This window comes from Silurus meridionalis, chromosome 23 (genome assembly GCF_014805685.1).
Source record: "Silurus meridionalis isolate SWU-2019-XX chromosome 23, ASM1480568v1, whole genome shotgun sequence".
NCBI classification, from domain to species: domain Eukaryota; kingdom Metazoa; phylum Chordata; class Actinopteri; order Siluriformes; family Siluridae; genus Silurus; species Silurus meridionalis.
Window position 1 is genome coordinate 21,835,738 of NC_060906.1, and position 25,899 is coordinate 21,861,636.

The following is a 25,899-nucleotide window of genomic DNA, read 5'->3' on the forward strand; positions in this document are numbered from 1 at the left end:
GTGACTGTGGAGGCCATTTGAGTACAGTGAACTCATTGTCATGTTCAAGAAACCAGTCTGAGATGATTTACGCTTTATGACATGACGCGTTATCCTGCTGAAAGTAGTCATCAGAAATGGTAAAGCGATGGACATGGTCAGCAACAATACTCAGGTAGGCTGTGGCGTTGACACGATGCTTAATTGGTACTAATGGGCCCAAAGTGTGCCAAGAAAATATCCCCCACACCATTACACCACCACCACCAGCCTGAACCGTTGATACAAGGCAGGATAGATCCATGCTTTCATGTTGTTGACGCCAAATTCTGACCCTACCATCCGAATGTCACAGCAGAAATCGAGACTCATCAGACCAGGCAACGTTTTTCCAATCTTCTATTGTCCAATTTTGGTGAGCCTGTGCGAATTGTAGTCTCAGTTTCCTGTTCTAAGCAGTCAGGAGTGGCACCCGGTGTGGTCTTCTGCTGCTGTAGCCCATCCGCCTCAAGGTTCGACGTGTTGTGCGTTCAGAGACGTTCTTCTGCATACCTCGGTTGTAACGAGTGGTTATTTGAGTTACTGTTGCCTTTCTGTCAGCTCGAACCAGTCTGGCCATTTTCCTCTGACCTCTGGCATCAACAAGGCATTTGCGCCCCCACAGAACTGCCGCTCACTGGATATTTTCTCTTTTTCGGACCATTCTCTGTAAACCCTAGAGATGGTTGTGCGTGAAAATCCCAGTAGATCAGCAGTTTCTGAAATACTCAGACCAGCTCGTCTGGCAGTAACAACCATGCCACGTTCAAAGTCACTTAAACCACCTTTCTTCCCCATTCTGACGCTCGGTTTAAACTGCAGCAGATCAACTTGACCATGTCTACATGCCTAAATGCATTGAGTTGCTGCCATGTCATTGGCTGATTAGAAATTTGCGTTAACGAGCAGTTGGACAGGTGTACCTAATAAAATTGCCGGTGAGTGTATTTTTTGCTAAGGGCTTAATACCTATAGTTTGGTCCTAACTTCTAGAAACAACCAAACAACCCAACAAAAAAAACAAAAAGAATATAAAATAAAATAAAAAATAGCCCAACATTCAGAAACCAAAATATAAAATAAAAAAAATACAAATAACACAACATTCAGAAATCAGATAAGCTAAAATATATAACTAGATTACATCCCCACTAGATCTAGGAAATATGACCACATCACTCCTGTTTTAATCAGTCTACACTGGCTCCCAATCAAATCTCGCATTGATTATAAAATACTACTACTGACGTATAAAGCACTTAACGGTCTCGCACCGCAGTATCTGAGTGAACTTCTGTACCAGTATGATCCTCCACGCCTACTTAGATCAAAAGGTGCAGGCTATCTGTTGGTTCCTCAAATAATGAAGACTACAGCAGGGGGCAGATCTTTCTCTTATAAACCCCACAGTTATGGAACAACCTTTAAATCAGTGTTTGGGACTCAGACACAGTCTCAGTGTTCAAGTTGAGTGTTCAAATAATCCATATCCTTCTCTTCCTGTCACCCCTCTTCTCTCTCTCTCTCTCTCTCTCTATCTCTCTCAGTCGAGATAAACATGCTCCTGAGGCTCCAGTGACCACTGTTCCTGCTCCTCTCCCCTCCGTGGATCTTCCCACTTTGTCCAGGCCTGCTTCTGTATAGTGTTCTCTTAGACCTGGAGGCCACTCTGTGCAGCTTGGGACGGTTTCTCATCAGCGCCTTGGGTGGTTCCATGAAACGGGCGCTTTGAGGATGGATTGACTGTAGTTAATGTCAACAGTCTCCTACACTGCCTCAGGACTACTTTTCGCTTCTGATCATCATCACTGCACCCCGCAACATCGTATATCTGCTACAAATGGACATTCGGTGCAACCAAGATGAGGATGGGTTTCTTCTTGAGTCTGGTTCCTCTCAAGGTTTCTTCCTTATGCCATCTCGGGGAGTTTTTCCTTGCCACAGTCGCCACCGGCTCTCTCATCAGGGACAAACTTACTTTTTAAGAACATATTCACTTTTGATCACCACATTATCTGTGTAAAGCTGCTTTGAGACAATCTTCATTGTTAAAAGCACTATACAAATAAAAATGAATTGAAATTAACTCAGTAAAATGTTGAACCAACTTTAGCAACAAAAACCTTATGTAAACATTTTCTGTAGGAGTCTATCATTTTATCACATAGTTGTGGAGACATTTTGATCCACTACATTGCTTCAATTCATTGATGTTTAAATGCAATTTAAGCTTTTTTTTTTTTAAGCTATTTATGCTTTCTCCAGATCCTGCCACAGCATCTTAATTCCGACATCATGAATCATTTGATTTGTTAGTGTCCTTGCAATCTGACTTACCCTGCCTGACTGCGAGTGTGGTGGTGTAAACCAGGAACAGCAGGATGTAATTGAGAAAGCACTGGAACACGGGTGTGTTGGCATGATAATCAGTGGCCAGGTACTTGCTGGTCAGTCCGATCCCGCAGATGAGCAGAGACAAGACCTGACCAAGTGCCAGTGTGAGGAGGAGCTCTCTGTGGATAGGAACATACACACAACACGGTCATTATTGTACACAGCACAGCAAAACTCAGTGTTTAGGTACATTAGCAATTAGTATTAATACTATCTATCTATCTATCTATCTATCTATCTATCTATCTATCTATCTATCTATCTATCTATCTATCTATCTATCTATCTAGATTTGACAAAAATCTGACAGTGATAGTGATAAAGAAGGTGAGTAGCATACAGTAATGTGTGGAAAACAACAGATGTGATTAATTAAATGGCAGGTACCATGATTTGTATGGGAAGAATAAAGAATAGAGTTTTTTTCTATTCCATCAGCAGGTGACCACAGAACTTCTTATGTCTCTGTCAGTGCAGCTGCAGTAAAGACTGACTGATGACCCCCTAGATGTGTGTGTGTGTGTGTGTGTGTGTGTGTGTGTGTGTGTGAGAGAGAGAGCATGCACAGGTGAGTGAGTGTGTAAAACGGATGAGAAGGAAGGCAAGTTAAAGACTGAAGGACTGTCAGGCAAGGAAACACAGGGGAATCGAGCGCCTTGTCCCAAACAAGCACACGATGAATACTAAAGCATGTGATGCTTTGCACATACACACATACACACAAACACTCACACTCACGTTGCATACTAAAGCAGACACCACTGCTCTGTTAACTCTCTCCAAGTTCAGAGAAACGTCCACACACATACACACATTATTTTAATGTTATTCAAATTAAAAGATAACACCTAACTACCCATGCACTTATGAGTACTGTAGTAGTGCTAACAGTTGTAGTATTAGCATTGTATTAGTACTTACGTACATACAACATGGAATAATTAGTAAATCTTAAAAAAACACATATTTCCTTCATAATAGAACAGAGAAAACATAACACATATGTGAACTGAGAGGAAATTTTTTATAATTTTTAGACCTATTTTAAGATAGGTCATTTTGAATTTGATGGCCATAACCCATCTAAAAGTTGGTATGGGAGCAACAAAAGTCTAGAAAAGTAAATGTTACTAAGAAGAAACAGGCAACTAATTAGGTTCATTGGCAACAGTTCAGATGATTGGGTGAAAATTATTATCTTAGACAGGTAAAGTCTCTAAAAATAAAGATGGGCAGAGGTTTACCAATTTCCAAAAAACTGTCAATTTGAACAATTTCAGAATGCTCCTCAATATGACATTGTGAAGAAATTGCAAAGATGCACATGGGACAAGGGCAACAATCTATATTTGATGAGCACCACCTTAAAAACCCCACCTGAAATCATTGTCTGTGAACACAGTTCACCATGTCATCCATGAACGCAGGTTAAAACTCTATCATACAAAGAATAAGCCATATGTGAACATTATCCAGAAACACCTCTGTCTTTTCTGGCTCAAAACTTATTTGAGATATTTGAAATGGTTTTGTGGTCAAACATCAAAAATGAAAATGACTTCAGACTAAAAAGGAAAGGGATCGTCCAGCTTGTCGTCAGCGCTCAGTTCAAAAGTCGCATTTCTGATGGCATAGGGGTGCATTATTGACTATGTAATTAGCAACTTATTAATGCTGAAAGGTATATACAGCTTTCATAGCAACAAGTGCCTCTATCCAGACATCTTTTCTCAGGGAAAACATATCTTAGCAAGACAATGTTAAATCACATACATCTATTACAATTTTTTTTTGGAAATGTAGAAAAGTCTTTTACTAATTGAAATCATTTGCCACATCATGAAATGCAAAATACGACAAAGAAAACACAGAAATGTTGAGCAGGTAGAATCTTGTTTTAGACACAAATGGGACTATATTCCTCTCCCAGAACTCAAGCAACTGGTCTCCTCAGTTCCCAGATATAGATTCCCATATACGGTCTGTTAGTAAAAGAAGTGTAGATGCTACAGTAATTAACATTGACCTGTTAAACAGGGAAATGTAAAAAACTTATGTTTTTAGATATGTTACAGCCATCAAATTCTAAATTATGTTGTTTTTTTTATTGCATTTCCGCATTTTTCTGTTCTCTATTTTTTTTTTTTACTTTTAGTTCATTAGATTAAAAAAACTCAACTTTTGTAGAATTGAGGTTGTAATATAATTAGCAGTATTAGTGGTAATATTAGTAATAGCAGTGTTTGTAATACAAGTAACAATTATAGTACTATTAGTGGTAGGTCCCTAAAGACTGACTCTTTCCTATAGAGCCATTGTAATGATTCAGGATCAGGCCTGACAGCTGCTGCTCTTTTTTTCTGTATCGTCCAATTTGATAAAGTGTGAGCAGTACAGCTGGTGTGTCTCCACAGCTCCCTCCAATCTGGTGACACATCCAGAAATAGCAAAGCTCGCCGAGGTAAACTGGAAAAGCTAGACTTTGTGATAGGGATCCAGCTGAGCTTGACCTGGATAACCTGTACTGCCAAAGGCACATGTAATAATATTTATTTCACCAAAACAGGCCTGGTTTCCAGATTGTTTTTCACAACAAGGGTAAGTATAAGAAATAGCAGCTAGTTAAATGAACAGACCAATGAAAAAACTAGAATATGCAATTCTTCTCAATTAAAATTTGCACTAAGATATGTACATATGAAGTTAATACACTCACTGCTCGAGGCAGCACTAAAAATATCAAGTATAAAATCAATTGTAAATAGGCAAACAATATAAATATCTACTATATATACCTAAAATCATTCACAGGAAAGCTGATTTTAAGCAGGAAGACAATCAAAGAAACATCTCCCTTACACTGAATGCTAAACAGCTTTGTGTACCAATGCTAATCACACGGAAGCAGGTGCCAAAGTGATTATGTTCTCAGGCACATAAAAAAAAAGATGGCAAATTCCACGCAGCAGGTGGAAAAAAAGATGAAGGTTATGTCAGTCCCTGCCTCAGGCATCCATCCGGTGCAGCTGCAATTACCAGACACCTACCTGACACTTGACAGTTCAAACACTGCCACAGAAATTGTGTGCTGGCCTGAGAAACGTCTTCACATGGTGAAATCTTGACATTTCACACTACATATGTACTTCTGAAAACTTTCCGAACTCAAATATGTTTCCCTGCAACCAGAAGAAGAACTTTTACTTTTTATCCAGAATCCGGTCATCCAGTAAATTTAAGATTCCATTACAATTCCACTAAAAACACTAACACACTAATTTGCAAAAAGCAACTACTATATATTGATTTAATTCGCATTAAGTATAAAGTGTAATATGTAATATACTGTCAGTGTAACGCCCCAATAATTCTCTCGTTCAAGCCACTCCAGACCCCTTTTCCTGGGCACCAGAACACATAAACTCATATATAATGGAAATGGATTTAATGAAAACACAAAACACACTGTCATGAGATCATCTTAGTTTATGCTAATGCACAGACTGACCACTCTTTTCTGAACATAGAGATCGTCAAGAGCCGTAAAAGTACTGGCAGTACTGGCAGAGAAGCTCACCTGGTCCATGAACACCAGCCAGTGCCACTGCTTACTACAAACTCTGCAGTGCATAATGAAGACAGCTGAGCCACATGCTGCAAAGCTACCACCATTGTGAATGACCACAATTAATCAAGTTAAGTTCATTGATTGATTACACAGTCTGTCAAGATCACCAGGGAATTCTCACATTCCATTCACAAACTGTTCAGCCTTCTTTTATCCTGGACAATCAGGTCCAGCTTTTTCCCAGCAACCATCACTTTTTGTTAAACTAATACTACACTGCTAGGACATTGTTGTTTTCACCGGTAATCATGTTCAATTCAATGAATTTTTATTTGTATAGCACTTTCAATAATGGACATTGTTTTAAAGCAGCTTGACACAGTTAAAATGGTAATAAAAGAATGTATAAGTTTGTTCCTTTTGTATGTTTGTCGCTAATGAGTGAGCCAGTGGCGACTGTAGCAAGGAAAACCCCCTTGAAAGGTATAATGAAAGAACCTTGAGAAGAACCAGATTTAAAAGGGAACCCGTCCTCATATGGGTGGCACCGAATGTCCATTCAATACAGTATCAACATTGTTAAGGGTGTGCAGTGATAGGAGATTAAATACAGACTTGTGGTCCTGAGCCATTGCAGTAGACTGTTGACGTTAACTAAAGTCCAAATCCATCCTTAAAGCTTCCGTGTTGCTCCGTAAATCCATCCCCAGCTGCACAATGTGGCCTCCAATCAAAGAGAAATAACTGCACTCACACAGTTATTTTGTATATGTTCAGTTTTCTCTGTATATAACTGTAGTCATTGGAGTTTGGATCCAGGGTTTGTGGGTTAGGTTAGGGTTGAATTTATTTCCTTGCATTTGATAATCAAATAAAAAAATCCAATGTGTGAATTTTGCTCACTATTCAAGATAAATAAGGCCTGTTGGTTGTAATTGAGCGCTGGGAAATCAGGTGATAACGGGATTAATCTGATGGAGCAGATATCCTACAGCGTAACAGCCACTACTACTCTGAAAAGGTGTATTTGTTATTTGCTCACAGGCACATGCAAGTACAGGACATTGCTGACAGTGTTGCCATGTGTATGCAAAAAAGAAAAAGACAAAAAAGCAGCAGGAATAATGACCTTAATTTAATTAAACACCTATAAAGCAGAATTAAACAAAAGTGTGGGAATATTAAAAAAGAAAGGAAAAATAGACAAAATCTTGTTTAACGGAAGAGTGAAAGTTTACAGCAGAAGCCTTTGTTTGTAATAGAAATGCAAGAGATGTGTGGAGTTAGAGATGACATTGATGGATCAGATAGGAGAAAAACACAGTCTTACATCAGATACTATTTATGTTGTTCTGGAAAAACACTTAAATATGAATCTCTTGTTTTCTGTCTGTCTGTCTCTCTGTCCACTACAATCACTGGCTGCTTTACAGTTTTTACTTCAGGACTGGGAATTGCAATAAAAAGCAGAAAAGAATGCCTTCGATGTCAATAAGGGTGTGATGGTATACTGTTATTTATAAAGATATGGTTCTGTGTAACATAATGGGATATGATTATGATGTTGACATCAGCATAAAGAAGAGTTTGCCAGAGAAAATATTTTACATACTGTTTATATAAGTTTAAATATAATGTTATTTGTATGGTGTTTATTAACAAGAAACACAGCTTTGCAGAAATACACAGATTAAGAGTATACATTTGAAATTCCTAAATTGATCCCCATATGTTTATCTCTAATCAGCAAGCCATAGGTGGCAATAGCAAAGTAAAAACTCACTGAGACAATATCTTTTTGCCATGTCATTCACAAATGTAGATTTAGAATTCTCTCTGGGCCAAAGATTATTTAAAATGTACTGAGGTAAAATGGAAGATTGTTCTGTTTTTCTAAACCATGGAAGCCACATCCTCCAGGCTAAAGAGGAAAAGGACCATCTGGCTTGTTATCAGCACTCAGCTCAAAAAGCTGCATCTCTGATCTTATGGGACTGCAGCTGTGTGTCAAATGGGCAGCTTGCACAATTGGAAAGGCTCCATCAATGCTGAATGGTTAATATAGTTCCCTTTCAGGAACTCAAGCTGCGTCAAAATGCTTTTGGAACGCCTCGCATTGTCTACGCTCGTAATCAACCAATAGGCAAGTCGTGACGTCATCAGCGGGCGACGTAGCAAAAACCAGGAAGTTACAAAATGGGTAAGCGATGGTAGCGACATGAGCTTCTGTTTGTTCAGGTAAGTGCTTTGTGTGTGAATCTGTGCAGGCATAAGCTTTAAATGCAAGCCGAATTCCGACTGTGTGTTCCTTCTTGCCCCAGCTTCATTCGGCCGATCACACAGCCGATGTGCTGTTTGCTTAGCTTAGGAGCATGCTTAGTCGGCCCTCAAGGAAGTCAACTGTTAGCATTTTTAGCCGTGTGGCTATGCGCTCCCGGAGAGCGCTCTCCGTGGAGAGCCCTCTCCCTCGCGGCTCGGTCCCACTTTTGCCGAGGCAAAGCGCCGCTGGAAGTCGTGGGGCTTGCAGATCTAGCAGAAGGCACAGAAATGGAAGAGTCCTCTCTGGCCTCTCCTGCCGGGTCGAGAGTGTTTGAGCAGGTCGTGTCTCAGATCAAGTCGTCGGACTGGTTTGTCACAATAGATCTAGGGATCTAGGATCTATTTCCACATAGCCATCCTTCCCGCTCACAGGAGGGTCCTGAGGATTGCTTTTGGGGTGTGAAGCTTACCAATACTGGGTCCTCCCATTCGGCCTAGCACTCTCACCCCACACCTTAACAAAGTGCATGAATGCAGCTCTAGCCCCGCTACGGCTTTAGGGCATCCGCATTCTAAACTATATCGATGACTGGTTGATATTAGCATCGAGATGTCATTCTCGTCTGTATGAAAGAGCTGGGGTTAAGACTAAATGCAAGGAAGAGTGTGCCTTCTCCAGTACAGAGAATCACAACCTTGGGCGTAGTGTGGGACTCGACCATATTGCGGGCCCAATTGTCTTCTGCCTGGATTGAAGCTATCCTCACGGCAGTCAGAAGAGTAAGAGAAGGCCAGTCACTTACTGTAAAGCTGTACTGTCCAACGTGATTCCACTTGGCCCCCTCCAGTGGTGGCTCAGAGACAAAGGGTTTTCCCGGTCTCTCTACTGAGGTAGTGGAGACCATACTTCATTCCAGAGCTCCCTCCACGAGGAGATCATATGCCGCTACATTGCATCTGTTCACCACGTGGTGTGAACACCAACAGTTAAACCCAGTCAACTGCCCAGTTGGTTTAGTTCTAGAGTTTTTGCAGGAGCAGTTTGCCACAGGGTTTGCTCCATCCACCCTGAAGGTTTACGTGTCCGCTATCACGACTTATTGTACCCCACCTGCGGGGCAGTTGCTGGGGAAACATCCTCTTGTGACTGAGGCCCGAGATACGACCCAGAGTGCCTGTGTGGGACTTAGCCGTTTGCCGGATTTCACACGTGATTCCGAGCATGGACAACGCGAGGCGTTCCTAAAGCGTTTGACATTCAATGATACTTTTATGGTATTAAGTCTACAATAAATCAGTAATCCTAAAATAAAACATAATTGTACATTCAAATATATAGTTTTACTTGAAAGCTAACATTCATATTTATTATTTTAATCCGTTATGGTATAGCAAGATTATAGAGAATGAATGGGAAATAGATCAATTCAATTCAGTTCAGTCTTCAGTCCCACAATGGACAATAAACAGTAGTATTATAGAATAAAATAGATTAAGGGGTTGTTTTTGGTTGTTTTGTGAAGTTTTAGCTCACTGGATAAAATGTTGGACTTCTGATCGCTGCCACTGCTGGGCCCTTGAGCAAGGCCCTTATCAATTAATTGTTTAGCTGTATAACTAAGATAACTGTAAGTTGCTCTGGATAAAATGATCCTAATGACATAAAAAAAAAAAAACTGTTTCTTTTTTAACCTATATATAATTTAATGTTTTCACAGAACAATGAAAATGTCATAGCTATCTGAAACAGACCTAGCCAGTTTAAATTAGATAAAAAGTAGCCTTTGCTTGAATTATAGTTAACTTAACTGCCCTGTCTGTTTTAAATGTGGAGTACATCCCTGTTGAAAAAAAGCAATATAAACCATCACAAAAAAAACATAAATAATTTTATCTTCAAAACCTAACAAGCTCACTTTATGGTAAATTCAAAGTTAGCAAAGATTTAAAAAAGGTTTTTCTAAAATCAATATAACTAGCTCTCTGAGATCAAGTAACGTTTTTGAGGAGTCAATCTGTCGTATGTATGAATTTATTGTGTGCAAAAATCTTTCATACAGCCATCATGTGACATTTTCATACATTTTAATGGCTATTTTGGTAAGTCATCATCCTAACGTCATCTTCACGTCAACTACCCCTCGCATCATGATATCACAATTGTTAGGACAGGCCATTTCAGTTCACAGTCTGACATTAAAGTGTAAATAAAGTATTTAGTGTTTTAGTATTTACAGGCAATGGGGTGCTCTTTTTTCCCAGCAGTGCTCTTTGGTCAGATTAAATATTGAAGCAGCGTACATATCTGATGCCTTTCTACACATCCAGGAAAGGGTCTAAACCCTGCCTGCACGATGTTATTGTACATGAGCAGAGAGGTGAAAACATTTGCATTTAGATGAAAACCAATTTGCTTTTAGCCGAAGCAATTACGGTTAAAATGAAATATGTACGCATTTTCGCTTTTCTCTGCCTGTGCCATGATGCCAGGGGGGGTCCTACCTGGATAAATGTTTGAATGAATTTGGATTACAGCTTGTGTAAAGTCCTATTTTTTTCCGTAAAGAAAAAGAAAATGATTGGGAGAAAACCTCTAACAAATGTCATATATTATTGAGAAACTTTCATGCATGCCGTTTTTTTCATCTCTAACTATGCATACATATTCACTATGTCAATCAAACAACAGCTTGGAGCAGATCCTGTCAACAAAAGTGTGGTTATTCTTTAAATATTTGCCAGATGCACTTTATGTGGCGAGGACACTTACTAGTCCTTAGCCCTGTGTTTTCTGTTTTCTCTGATTGTTGTTGTATGTAGCACCAGGGTTCAGGAGAAACGTTCAGTTCACTGTGTAATGCTTCAGCTAAATATGGTTGAAATGACAATAAAAGCTTCTTGACTTGACTTGAATAACATTTTCAAAATGTACTATATTAGTAAGTATTTAGACCTTATCACAGCACAGAGACAGCGCTGGTTAAGGTTGTAAATGACCTGTTATTGGCTTCTGAGTAGGGTTTTGTCTCCTTACTTGTTTTGCTCAATCTAAGTGCAGCTTTTGATACAACTGATCATAATATCCTTCTTACTAGACTAGAGAATGTTGTTGGAATAAAGGGAACAGCTCTCAATTGGCTCAGATTCTTTTTGACTGATCATTGTCAATTTGGTGTTCCACAAGGATCTGTCTTAGGCCCACTGCTTTTCTCTTTATATATACTGCCTCTGGGTAAAATTGTACATAAACATGGTATTAGCTTAGATTGCTATGCTGCTAATAAACAGTTGTAAGTTTCAGCAAAGCCAGATGAGAGAGATAAGCTTAACAGTGTTGAGGAGTGTGTAAAAGAAATTAGACAGTGGATACTTGATAGCTTCCTTCTGCTTATTTGGATAAGATGGATGTACTATTGTCATTACAGATATATACTGTACCTATAATCTAGACATGAACTGTACACTATTTAGGGACACCTGCGAAAATTCTGATCTCTGGTATTATGGTTCTAAGGGTTTGAGTTAGAGTAACTCAAATGATCACTCTTTAAAACAGAAACAAAGTGAACAGAAAAGTATCGCACATACATCAGGAAGGGAATGTAAAGCAGAACACCACACCAGTTTCCAAAAAATCTGAAGCTAGGATGGCACAGACCCACCCATCCATTCATCCATCTACCTGTCTACCTACCTACATATCTACCAACAATATGTATGAATGTACACCCTCACTATATTAAGAAACGTTTGTTCATATGGCCAATAGATTAATGCTTTTTGAACATCACATTCTACATCTAGTCCTCATTCGCTGTTATAATAACCTTGACTCTTCTAATATTTTTTCACTAGATTCTGGAGTGTGTTTGTGGAGATTAGTTCTCATTCAGCCACAAGGGTGTTAAAATCAGGTACTGATGTAGATGAGGTGAGGAGGCCTGGGGTTTACTCAGCGTTCACATTCATCCCAAAGATAGGGTTATAGTCAATAGGGTTGAGGTCAGAACTGTACAGCAGGAGAGCTTCCATTCCAAACCATGTGAAGCATTTCTTAATGGGGCTGTTACAGGGGCATTGTCATGCTGGAAAAGGTTTGGGTCTCCTAGTTTAAGAGAAGGGAAAATGTACCACATCCAAAGTATATAATTGTGTACCTCCAGCTTTGTTAATAATGTCACATCTCAGCTAAAGCCACACGGACAAATGTATTAAGGCCAATTCTTCAAGCAGTGCATTCCACTGGTAATCTATTCAGACCACCCTTCTTGCTTTGAGAAAGTAAATTAGGAAGGCTTAATTACGTTGCTGATTTGGGCTCCTGGGATTAAATTGGGAAATTGGGAAAAAATGTTTTTTTCAACCCCTATTCCAAGCTCTTTATTTCCTGTCAGGTCTGGAGGACCACAACAAAGGTATTACTTCAAAATTACTCCAATCCAGATCAATACGGATCAGCCGGGTGACCTACAGAGATTCAAGCTGAGGGCTGAGTATAGGCCACATTAAAGGAAAATTTCATTCCTGTTTAAAGCTGTAATCACCAAGACAGCTTCATTTGGAAAAGAAAAGGAACCAAGGCAGAAAAGTAAAAAAATAAAATAAACATTTGTGGCAAGCCGTCAGGGCCACCAAGGCATTCTCTTCGAGCCCAAACACTATTAGACTTGCATTTAATATATTTTTACGAAGAGTATGCATTAAAGTAGTAACCAATCAGATTTCGAGTTGACGAACCAGAACCATCTAGCACAGGTGTCACCAACATGGTGCCAAGGACAAGGACCACAGGACAAGGACCACATAAAAATAGCTGTTTCCTATTTTGTTAAATCATTGTTAATAATTATTATGAGAAATCTTTAACATGATCAGTGTCTTCACATAGATGAATATCATTAATTATTAATAATAACATATATTAAAAGGTAAATTGAGCAAATTTGATATTTCAGATCCAACTGAAAATTGTGTGTATCAAACTGGTAGCCCTTCACATTAATCGGTACCCAAGAAGTAGCTCTCAGTTTCAAAAAGGTTGGTGACCCCTGATCTAGCAGGTGTACAGTAATGTCGACATTTTCCTTTATACATTAACATCCTTTGATTGGGTGGTCAGAGAGCGCACTAGTCCGAGCTCCCAAAACCAAATCTGTAGCAAACTGCGTAAGCTCAACTATATTCCTCTGGATTTAATATCTGGGTTTTTTTAATTCCACAATGGCTGACAGTGGAGAAGAAAAGACTGATTTTCAAGTAAAGCTGGACATCATGAGAAAAGGTTGACCAAAACAGTTCAAAACAGGTGCTATGCTTTCTAATGAATCATTTATTGTTGTGTTTTCTTTCCCATAAATTTTGTACAAAAACACACAATCAAACCTTCATTTTAAATCCCTAGGAAAACTGCAATGCACTGAATAAATGTTTGTTTGCTTTAGTAATGACATTCATTTTCACTGTATGAGATTCCTGTCTGTAATGCAGTGCTCTTTTTCTCTATAACATTGATGGTTTTTAGAGTTGTGGTGTCATATTGACAGTATTAAAAGGTCAATTGACTCAGGTAGGACACCACTGGAGGCCTAGGGGTGAAATGCATGGATGTCTGAGACATATCATCTTTATAAATATATACAATATAAACCTACACTTACCTTCACTTCCTCAAAAACTCATAGCCTTCAGGCAAGATATAAAAATTTCATGGCATTTAGCAGACACTCTTATCCAGAACGACTTACAGTTAATTCATTTATACAGAAAATGTGTAGTTGAGGTTTAAGGGACTTAGCTCAAGGGCCCAGCAGAGCAGCTCCTCATGACCTTTCAACCAGACGCCGAAACGTCTGTTATCTAAATAACAAACATTCCTTCCATTATAACACAGTGTTCTAGATACTAGATGCTGAAAAATAAATACAGGTTTAATGTAGAAATGTCACTTCCATATTTTAATAGATTTTGACAGGTGGACATTAGGGGTGTAGTACAGTACACAAAGCTCACGGTTCAAAACGTACTGGTTTTAAGTCATTGTTCGGTTCAATTTCAGTACGGTTAGGGGGAAGAAATGCAAAACTGTTTAGGATCTTTACGATGTGAGTATATAAGGTATACAGAAAGTCTTTGTCTGGGCGTTTCACATCTCTGGTTACTATGTCTTCTTACCCAATCAGGAACAGTTTTAGGTTAGGTTTTTTTCCAGTGTGTATATATACTTGTCTGTTATTTGCAATAAACTGAAGAAGAACATTTGCACCATTCTGTGTGCTGTGTGATTCTTCCCTGATCAGAAAAGACCTTTCCAAGATTTAAGTTTTTGTTTGGGCATGATAAAAATCTAACAGAAACATAAAACTGCTTGTTGTTTTTTATTAAAATAGCTTATTATTATTAACATTTGTGCAAATTAAAACTTGGTTTGTTAATATATAAAATAAAATTTTATATAATTTTATAAAAATAAAATATATATAATAATATATAATAAATCGAATTAATAAAATATACTTTTTTATTCTATTGATTAGGGCCGCAACAACTAATCGCAAAAATCGATAATAATCTATAATGAAATTCTTTGTCAACGAATGCCGTCATCGATTAGTTGTGCTGCTAAGGTTACGGGTTTAGCATGGCGGCAATATAACACAGCCGCTTGCGAACGTGTTACAAGGTCAACCGGCAGCAGGAAAAAGTGTATATCCCAAGTTATTCAAAGCGCAGCTTGTGTGGGATTGAAGTTCCACAGTGAACCTCTCATGTGAAAACGGTGTAGTTTCATGAAGTGCTATTGTGTAAACTGTAACTTCAGGACAGTCGCACTGGATCTGTTCTGTCGTGACTCGGAGCATCAGGTTGCACAATCAGTTCGCTCGCAACATCGTGATGAATCAATTAGATCAGTGTGGACAAACACAAAATCTAAAAGCAGCAAAAAAGCAGTAGTAAATGATCACATTTTAAGTCACTGATGTGGTTTTTAGCTAATGTTCATGCATTTGTACATCAATGCATATTTTTTTCTTTTTTTAACCAGGCCTGTTAGCGTGCTGCGTTTCTCCTTTATAGTGTTTGTCCACTGCAACTGTAACTTCTCTGTTTTTAAACATGATTTACTGCGGCTTTACTACGTTCAAATGCTTGTTTTCAATGTTTGTATATTTAATTTATGCATATATCATTGAATTAGTGTATACATTAAATGTATTATATAATCTAGATGCTTTTATCTTTACAACTGAACAAAATGTCTGTGTATTTTTTTTTTTTCAACAAATTTTATATTGATTTTTAAAGCCTGGTTGTCAACTTGCCATCTGTAATGATCATTTAAAACAATACAAATGTTGATTTACACAATTTTTTTCACCTTCATACGCAAATGCTTATTTTTGGGGGGGGGAGTTTTAACAGAAAGAAACAGCCCAGAATGAGTAAATTTGTTCAAAGGAGCACTCCTCAACAAGCATCTACTATAAGCTTAAAATGTCTTAATTAAAGATGGCTAAATATGTGGCATTATTTCTAAGTACACTTTTATAAATAAAATACCTTGAATTTGAGTTTTATATGTAGTTATAATAAACAAAACATCGGAAATTTTTTTTAAATATATATATATATATTATTATATACATAAAACTATTGATTAATAATATATTAAAAAAACAAACAAAAAAAACACAGTGACACTGTGCTCAAAGTGCGAGTGCGTAGACTAAACGAACTTTCCATCTTTTTTAAAGGTAACTCAGATTGTAATTATGTCCTGCACGTAAAAAAGGTTTACATTTGGTACACGTGTACCGTTTCGAAAGCATTGTACTGAAAAAAATTGTGCACTTTTGCACCCCTAGTGGACATGTAGCATATAGCATTCGCTCTTTGCCTTTCCAAAGTGCTCGCTACTCTCACGTCCCAAACACCTGAACACATCACTGCAAGTGATAAAGAAATACGAAGGAATGGACATTAGTAGGGGCTGCGTACCTGAAATGCAGCAATGAGCCAGACAAAACATGAGGGAACTCATCCTTGCGTGGAGGAGTAAGCCTGCTATGCCTGTCTCCTCTAAATCCCTTCATATGGTGCCCAGGAGATGCCAGGTGCCCTGCCAGGTGCCCTCACCGGCCACATTTGGCAGTGCATGCACAAGCACACGGTCAGGGGAAATCACACAGGGTAAACAATGGTTTAAACATGGAAGTGGGTCATGTCCCGACGGAGCTTGTCTGCTTACTCCATTCTCATTTGCACAGATAAAAAAAAAAAAAAAGCATTAGCCATAAAGCATGGATTATATTTTGGAGAACATCTTGGCTGGGTGTCACACAGACGGAGACGTGATAAACCAAGTCCCACTGCGGCCATGGCACCAGCACCACCTGGGCCTGACGTGCCTCCACTACAACACATAATCACCCAGATTAACACTCAGTAATGCAGCGTCTAGCCTCTGCCTTCTCATCTGAAATCACACAGTAGGTAGAGCGTCACCCCCCAAACCTTATATTGAATAAACGCTAAGCTCTTTCTCTCCGATTAGATCAGCATGCTGCCGTTCGCATCCATTATTCATATTCTTATTATATTCCTCCTAATGCCTGCATTCGTGTGCAATGAAAAGCACTAGGACCGGTTATAGGAAACTGTATTTCCTCCTTCCTATTTCCCGAAGATCTTTGAAGAAATGCCCATGGTCTCTTTTCAGTTGTCAGAAAATTTCGTATTTATTTCATGATTTCATATGAAGCTTTTAGTTATGGTTTGGACATGTGCAGAGGAGGGACATGGGGTATATCAGTAGGAGAATGCTGAGGATGGAGCCACCAGAAAGGAAGAAAAGAGGAAGGCCAAGAAGGAGGTTCATGGATGTGGTGAGGGAAGACATCAGGTAGTTGGTTTGAAAGAGGCAGATGTAGAGGACAGGGGGGTATGGAGACGGATGATCCGCTGTGGCGACCCCTAATGGCCTAAAGCCGAAAGAAGACGATATGAAGCTTTCAGTTGAAGTCACTGGTACGCCCTATTTTATTGTAAGGAAATTGTAAAATGTACAAATGGTTAAACTACTTAATTTAGTGAATATACCATGATTGACAATATGTGGTTTGATAGCTTGCAGCAGCCATTTTGAAAAAATGCCCTTTTCATGGAAATTGTCACCAGTGAACCCCATTTTAGATTCAAAACTTAATTCTGGGCTATTCATTTAATTCTTTTACATATAATAACTGTTTTATTATTGTTAATCCTCCTTTGGGCAGGTATGGCTGAATCGGTTGCGGAGATTCAGTGTCATCGAAGAGCATGACAGTAGGCAGTAGTGTGTTGTGCGATATGATGATGATGATGATGATGATGATGATGATGATCCCTTGCATTCATGCAAGTGGAGGAAAACAATGTAAAAGTCAAATGCATGCACCGCAACAAAGTGAATACGTTTTTCTGGCCAACCTGCAGTGATGATGTTAACTGGTACAGTGGTGACCAGATCAAATGCCTGATTCCAGAGCACTGAATATGCGTTCATTTTAAATTGATGCAGTTCTGGGAGCTCATGATGAGGCAGTTGATCGAGTAAAATAAGGCACCAAAAAATGTAAAATGGGGACAGTTTGAAGTTTACACCTCTTAGTCATAACCTAGTATAATAACATGACATAAAGTAGTAGCAGACAATTGTAGTTTAGGAAATGTACTTTGTTTTAAATTTGAGATGCTTAAAGAATAAGGAGGTTTGGTCTTATGTATTTCACTGGTGATTTATTGTGTCACTGGTGTTTTTTTTTTCTGTCGCATTCAATAAAATGTGTCACGTGTCACAATAATAATTTTACATCCATCGAATTCCGAGACACTTGAGAGTTAAGATTTCAAAGATTGCATCATTACTTTTTAATTTTTTTTTATTTTCATTTATAGCAATTTTTATAGCATTTATAGCATTATAGCAGATACGTTTCCGCAAATTAACTAACATCTTTCAGTCACACTTTAAACAAACCCGATTATGATAATTAAAACTATTTCCTTGTTTGTTGCATTATCATTATATTTTTGTAACTCTGACCACATGTGCTGAAAAAAAAAGAAATAATATTTCATAAAAACCTTTAATATAAAAAAAAGTAAGGTAACACCAATGTCAATGAAATAAGTAATTGTACATGCGGTCTTTAAATAAATATAAAAGAAAAAAAAAAAAATCATTAAGCTGTCATTTATGTGCGTTCATAAAGTCAAAAGGTAATCTAATAATGTGGTTTAAGTTTAAATGTTAAAAAAGGAAATACATTTTAAGACATTTTGCCATAACAAAAGTCGACGTTTCTGTAGAATGACCATAAAACGTTACCTTTTTAATAAGCAGATCCCCAACACGTCTACATACAACAACTTTGACTATAGTTCCAATAATGAAAATATGACAATGCAGCTAAGAACAAATGATGATAAACAGAGTGAGTAGCTTCACCTCTAATATCTTTTGGTCCATGTAGTTAGTTCTTTTTTTACGTAAATCCATAAATATTGTAAATATAATGACACGATTCATATAAAATACAAAGATCTATTGCATTGTGTGGGAATCACGTGACAAAAAAAACGAACGTCCAGACCAAAAGACTCATGAGATGAACTACTCAATTCCGTTTCCTCTACATAACCTATAAAGATTTTGCGATGCTTTGCAGATGCGCGTCCAGTAGAAAATGAACGAATCGCTCTTCGAGACGACTCGTTCTTCTGAGTCACATTAAAGACTCGTTTGAAATGAGCGAATCATTCATGAGGGACCCGTCACTGATTATGAGTGAAGTGCTGTACCATGCGAGATTTTTTGAATAGAAAAAAAGAGAGAATGACATCACCGTCTACATTTCACTACATTTAGGTTCCCTGTTTTAGGCGAATCTGCAATTTTGTGAATTCCCAGTTTATTCGCATTAATTCCCATGGAAAGTCTTGAAAATTCCCATGATTTTGCAACCCTAGTTCTAAGCCATTGTAGTAGACTTTTGATATTAATTACAGTCCAAATCCATCCTCAAGTTCTTGAGTTGCTCAGTAACTTCATGGATCTTTAAGCTGTAGATGTGGAACCATCCCTAGCTGCACAGAGTGTCTCCACTTAAAGAGAACTCTATCAATCAGTATTTTACCTCACTGTTGATCCAAGATGGCTGCTCGGCTGTAGCTTTGTCCCACGCTGTCTTGTGTTGTCTGTCTGCACTGTTTTTTGTTTGCACTGTTTGCACTTGATGCACATTATGTAGCTTTATGTTGTGAGTTGTAGCTCTATATTGTTAAATGTAGCACCAGGGTTCTGGAGGAACGTTGTCTCATTTCACTGCGTACTGCGTCAGCTTTATATGGTAGAAATGACAATAAAAGCTTCTTGACTTGATTTGACTTGACTTGACTTGACTTGACTTGTGTTCTCCGGCTTGGATCCATCTCTCTAAAGCATACATACAAGTGAACTAGTGATGGTAACTACATTTAGATGTCTAAAGTCTATACATGTATTTGTGTGGTCTCAATGGTCCCAGGAAAGGCTCTGGATTCACCATCACTCCGATGGTGACTAAAGATCTAAGGATAAATGAATATATAGACCATATCATAAAACTATTTGATGCTGTGCTTTATTACATTCATGGAATATGGCAGACATCCTTATCCAGAGCGACTAGCAACTGAGCAGGTGAGGGATAAGGGCCTAGTGGTGGGATTTGAACTCACGACCTCATAACCTCTACTTATTATCTCCACCCAACCAATTAGAATAAACTGCTCCATGAATCTCAAATGCTTGCACTTGCACCCACATTCCACAGGACATTCCTCCTCTCCTCCTTTGCTCTGAGTGGATGGGTCTCCCTGTGGGGTCACAGCCGGAGCGCTCACCACTGTCCGCCTCACACAGAGCAGCGCTTCATTTCACTAATTCGCCCAGGGATTAGGAGAGCACAAAGTGAATTTACACACAGGGGGAGAAAAGCCTCTTTAATCTCACGCTCTGGCCGGCCCTGATCTGCTCAAAAAACATGAACGTGGCCCAAGCCTACCGTAAAATCCCCTCTCACAGCAGTGTGAAGGAAATTTAAAGGCAGGCTTGGGAGGCGTACAGAAAAGGCGCATTAGAAATGCCACACAGTCAGGAAAATACCACAGGCAGAAGAGCCTGTTTAAACACAGTTACAGAATGAATATGATATATGGCTCAATTAAGACACAAAACAAGGAACAAAAAAGCACAATAAGGACTGCTGACGCTTTCAAAAGCTGTAGCTGTTGAAAGCTCATATTAGCACGGCCCTTTTTAACGATTCCTATAACTTTCCTTTATTAAACGTTATATAACGATAATCTTCTTTAATAGCAGGTCTGGCAGTGCTTCTGGCTGCAGGGCAAATCACACATTACATTAATGCATTCTTTTTTATACTACCAACCGTTCTTATTTATTACAACTAGATCTAGTAACTAAAATAAAGAAAACTTACTGTTTTTGTCTATAATTTTGGTGCTTTGGAGCAGAAAGTGGTATGGCTGATCTTTTAGGTTTTTTTTTTTAAATGAAAAGTCTTTGCTGCAAGTTTTATACCTATTAAAATACTCATTACAATTAAAATGATCAGCCATAACATTAAAACCACCTGATAGTTACTTTTTGTGCTCCTTCTTGTTCGTTAGCAGCTGTAAGTACTGGAAGTTGTGAGGTGGAGCCTCCATTAATTTTTTTTTTTGTCCAGTACATCCCACAGAAGCTTAAATAAACTGAGATCTAAAGAATTTGGAAGTGAAGCTAACACCATGAATGCTTTGTCATGTTCTTCGAATCATTCCTGAATAATTTCTGCTGTGAGTCAGAGCGCATTATTCTGCTGAAATAGACCACTCCTTCCAGGAAATACTCAATTCAATTCCATACAATTGAATGGAGACTGTCACAAAGCAGCTTTACAGAAATAAACAGATTGAGTACGAGACGAAATTAAAAAGTTTCGAGACTAATGGTTTTAACTTGTGCTATTCGGACCCACGTCTGCGAGTTCATCACGGATAGTAAGTGCAAGTGTGAAATTCTGCGTGAAACTGGCTAAATATGCCACAGAGACGTCTGATGTGACGTACGTTTGACATACGGAGATGCTGCAAAGAGCCGTTCGAGGTGTTTCGAGTGGCACACACGCTTCAATCTCGACGAGAGATCAGGAAGACCAACCCCCGAAAAATGTTGAAACCATTCAGCAACTTGTGCATGATGATCGTTACTTCTGCACCCACACTACGGTTTTCCTCCTCTTTCCGAAGTTTAAGATCCAGCTTGCTGTTTTGACACCATTGCGGAGATCCAGCGCGATTTGCAGAAGGTGCTTGATGCACCTCGAAAAGACGACTTCCACTACACATTGCGAAAGTGTCAGGAACGCTGGGAGCTCTGTATTGCTGTGCAAGGGGACTATTTTGAAGGTGGTATATGTAAACGTAGATAAGTATTATCTTGTAAACAGAACGAGTCTCGAAACCTCTTGATACCACCTCAAGTTTCAAGTTTTACTGAAAGAAGAGTCACTCATGTAACAACTAAGGTGGTGAGCAGGGACCAGGACAAGTCATCAGAGAGGTGGACACCAAGAAACTTGATGTTCCATCAGTGTGTAAATGGGGTATAGTTAACCTTCTGTACCGTTCTGAAGTCCACTATCATCTCTTTGGTTTTGCTGATGTTGAGGCAGAGGTTGCTATCACTGCACCAGTGTGATCACCTCATCTCTGTCTAATCTCCATCAGTTATGAGGCCCAAGATGAAGGTGTCTTCCGCAAACTTAAAGAGGATGTTAGAACTGTGCTGGGCAACACAGTTGCAACAGGGAACCTCCGAATTAGAGGGAGAAATTTTATTAGTCTCCACCACCCTGTGGTAATGATGGTGTGGAAAAACTTCCTGAGACGATATTAGGAAGTTACTATGAAAGAAATCAGAATAAAAAGTTCATCATTGGTGATGGACATGTGTGCAAAACTGTTCATGGCAATTGTAGGCCTTTAGACATTTTACCAGAACTGTTCCTATCAATAACAGCCCAAAAGCAATATTCATGCATCCCACTGTAGTTGGGCCCACTCACAATAATCTCATGTATACAAGCTGTTCATGTGGAATCATAATTAGCAGCAGAGTGGCCGTTTATTTCACACCTTCAGTTGTTCTACCTGCTTCAACCCACATCATCTCTAGCAGAAGCATCAATATTTACCTCATAAAATGAACCGGGATTTTCCATGCATTTTTGTGATTTACGGTTTTCCATAGGATTTAAAATGAAGGAAAACTATGTGCTTTTGTTCTACAGGAAAGAAAACGCAAAAGTATAAATGCTTCATGAAAAGCTTAACAACTGTTTCGAACTGTTTCGGCCGACCTTTTCCTGACGATGTCCAACTTTCTTTGAAAAGTCCGTCATGTAAATGTCCTTGTAGGTGTACCTGCGACCAAATCAATTTCATCTCCTCTGTCAGCCGTTGTGGCCTGATAAAACAGCCATTAAATCCACACCAATATATTTGAACTTGTGTAGTTTGCAGCAGATATGGTTTGAGAGCTGACCAGCACACACTCTCTGATCATTCAATCGGAGGACGTAAAAATATTGAGATTCAGGGAGCCTTGGATACCCATGACTGTGTCACAGGTTTATAGGCTTTCCTTTCATGAACCACTTCTGGAAATCACTAACCATTTACATTTATGGCATTTGACAGATGCCCTTATCCAGAGCGACTTACAACTGAGAATTGGATGGTTAAGGGCCTTGCTCAAGGGCCCGCAGTGACAGCTTGGGGGTGGTAGTATTTGAACCTGTAACCTTCCGATTCAAAGTCTAATACCTTGACCACTGAGCTACCACCTCCTAACCACTGCATACTAAAACCAGTCAACAAGACCTGCTCTTGCTCTTGCCAAAGTCACTCAGCTTACAACTGCCCATTTATCCAGCTTTCAGCACATCAAATTTGGAGTACTGACTGTATAACTGATGCCTAATATTGTATATCCAACCCCCTGAAAGTTGCCAAGTAGAGAGATAATTAACATTCATTTCAGACATTCAATTCATTCGTCAGTGTGTTTAACATTATAACTGATAAATGTTTTAGATTCCCTTCTTTGTATCATGTTTCCCATGGTGACAAGTGCCATGTGTTCAGGCTTGTGCTGGTTTGTATTCTGGTCCAATCTCGATCCACTGTGTTTGTTTTGAATGGTCATTGATTGTATTGTGCGTTACTAAACATTGTTTCATTGCTTTTTTTTATTGTTGCCCACTTTCGACAATTTCTCTTTTCTGCTTCTGAATGTTCTGCTTTTTGCATTTTTATTGACCCATGTGACATACTAACTGTTTATTATTATTATTATTATTATTATTATTATTATTATTATATTGTATACATTTGTATGTAAGAACATGAATTACAGAAACTATGAAATGGTTTTGTAAAATATAATGTGCATTTTTTAGAAAATGGATGCTTATGATGTACTGTTTTCTTTCTACAAGCCATACAATTTAATTAATTTTGATTTTTAACAATGCATGTTGTTCCAAAGCAATTGTGCAGAACTTAATAGATTAAAAATGTCAACATCATAAATTAGAGCCAGTGGTAACAGTTGCTTTTGAAATGTGCTTTTTGAGGAAAAAACTTAACCAACCTATTATTATTATTATTATTATTATTATTATTATTATTATTATTACTATTATTATTATTATTATTGTTATTCTATCCTTCAGTATTTATTATTATATAGACAATGTATTTTCATGAGGGTAAAAGGTACAGATAATTTATGTAATTTACCTAGAGTTCTAGTTCGTTTTGTATTTTGCTTGATTTTGTGTTTATTTTTGCTGGAGGTCCTGGAGAAACATTATTGCACTGTGTTCTGTACTGTATCTGGCTAAAATGATAATAAAAGCCAGTTGATTTGCAGGAAAATAATCAACTGGTCACAGGAACTCAGCTTAACATCCAGCTACATCGCCCCCTTCTCCCATCATAGATTATTTTCCGATAACAGCACCACCTAGGCATTTTCTTCCCTACACATAGCCGTGGAAACAGAGTTCTTAATATTTTCCTATTAAAGCACCACTTGTTATATTCCCAGTGACAGGCAGCCATTACCTTTGTGAAGGCTTCGACAGTGTAAGATGTTAACAGGTCTTAAAAGTGCATCGTCCTTCAGAGAGCCTAACTTGCTCAGGATCGTAATCAAATATTCAGCGGTGTGCTGAGGTGGGACAGGTATCAGCCTCTCAAGTACTGCGCAGAATTAATGGCCGTTTCCGTTAGGAAATCCCAGACATACTCTCTTGCGCTTTGCACGCTTGTAACAGCAAAACAACACAATCTTGTTCCATATGCGTGTCGCCGAACTGCTACACCGCTGTGAAGAGCCACAGTGCCTGCGCATAACTCGGCTTCATTTCACACAAACAGGAAATAAATCCATTCTTCATTTATACTACCACTAACAGTCAATGTCCTCCCTGCAAGGCAATGATTCAGCCACAGCTGTGCCATGAGCCTGCAATACTCAACTTCACTCACTTTATACTGATACTATACTAGCAATCTAAAGATTAGCATTTCTCTGAAACTACACCCCACTGGTTCTCTACTCCCCTCTACTTAATTTTATTGCTGTATTACTTCAGTATACTCTAGACAAAACTATGTGTAGTACAGTTATATAGTAGTACCCTAGTCTTCTAGTCTGTTATTTCAATTAAGTGTTGTACAGTAGATAAAAGTATAGTAATACTCTATTACTCCAGTCCGCTAGACTGATCTAGTACCAAAAAAGTAGTATAATAATAGTAGTAGTATAATAATAATCAAGCACTTCATTCTATTATATTCAGTACACCACTATATCTGATATTATACTGCATTAGGTCTCTAGTTAGCTCTACTAATCTGTTGAGCTAGTTTATTATAACACTCCACGAAGTGTCGTAGAGTAATACTCTAGTATTCCAGTCTGTCAAGTCTAATGAGGAGCTACAAAGGGGCAATACTTCATGTTGGGAATTTCGGAGATTTTTGGGAAAATTAGGAGGAATTTATAAAGGAATATATGGGAATGTCTGGGATTTAATTAGAAATTTGTGGAAATTTATCTAAACTGTATCATATACAAACATAAATATAAACTTTTTTGTCATAAGCTGACACGCATGCCAACTAATATAGATTTAAAAAAAACGAAATGTTTGACTTTGACTTAATTGTAAGTAAAACAATTATAGATAATTCTTAATTTATTTCACAATATTACTTTTTGTTCTGCATTTTGAATCAAATAAATGCAGGCTTGATGAACTTCTTTCAAAAACATAATAATAATGTGTCCAAACTCAACTAAATTTTGTTTAGTTGATTTAACCAAGATTATTTTACAAGAAGTTTCATGCAATTTTGTAAATTCTGTTTATTCTCATTAATTCCCATTAATACCCATATTTTCTTGTCTTGAAAATTCCTGGAAATTTACCATCCTAAATCTAATATAGCACTAAGTGTAGTACAGTAATACTGTAGTACTCTGATCTGCTATACTAATCTAG

The 25,899-nt window shown here is 38.3% G+C and overlaps 1 protein-coding gene across 1 annotated transcript in view; it reads right to left on the reverse strand.

The window, feature by feature from the left end:
- Positions 1-25,899, reverse strand: part of slc35f1 (solute carrier family 35 member F1) — a 151,703-nt gene that overhangs the window by 77,499 nt on the left and 48,305 nt on the right. Inside the window, exon 2 of the mRNA XM_046836729.1 lies at positions 2,356-2,531. Coding sequence (XP_046692685.1) covers positions 2,356-2,531 — 176 coding nt within the window. The remainder of the gene's footprint in view (positions 1-2,355; positions 2,532-25,899) is intronic.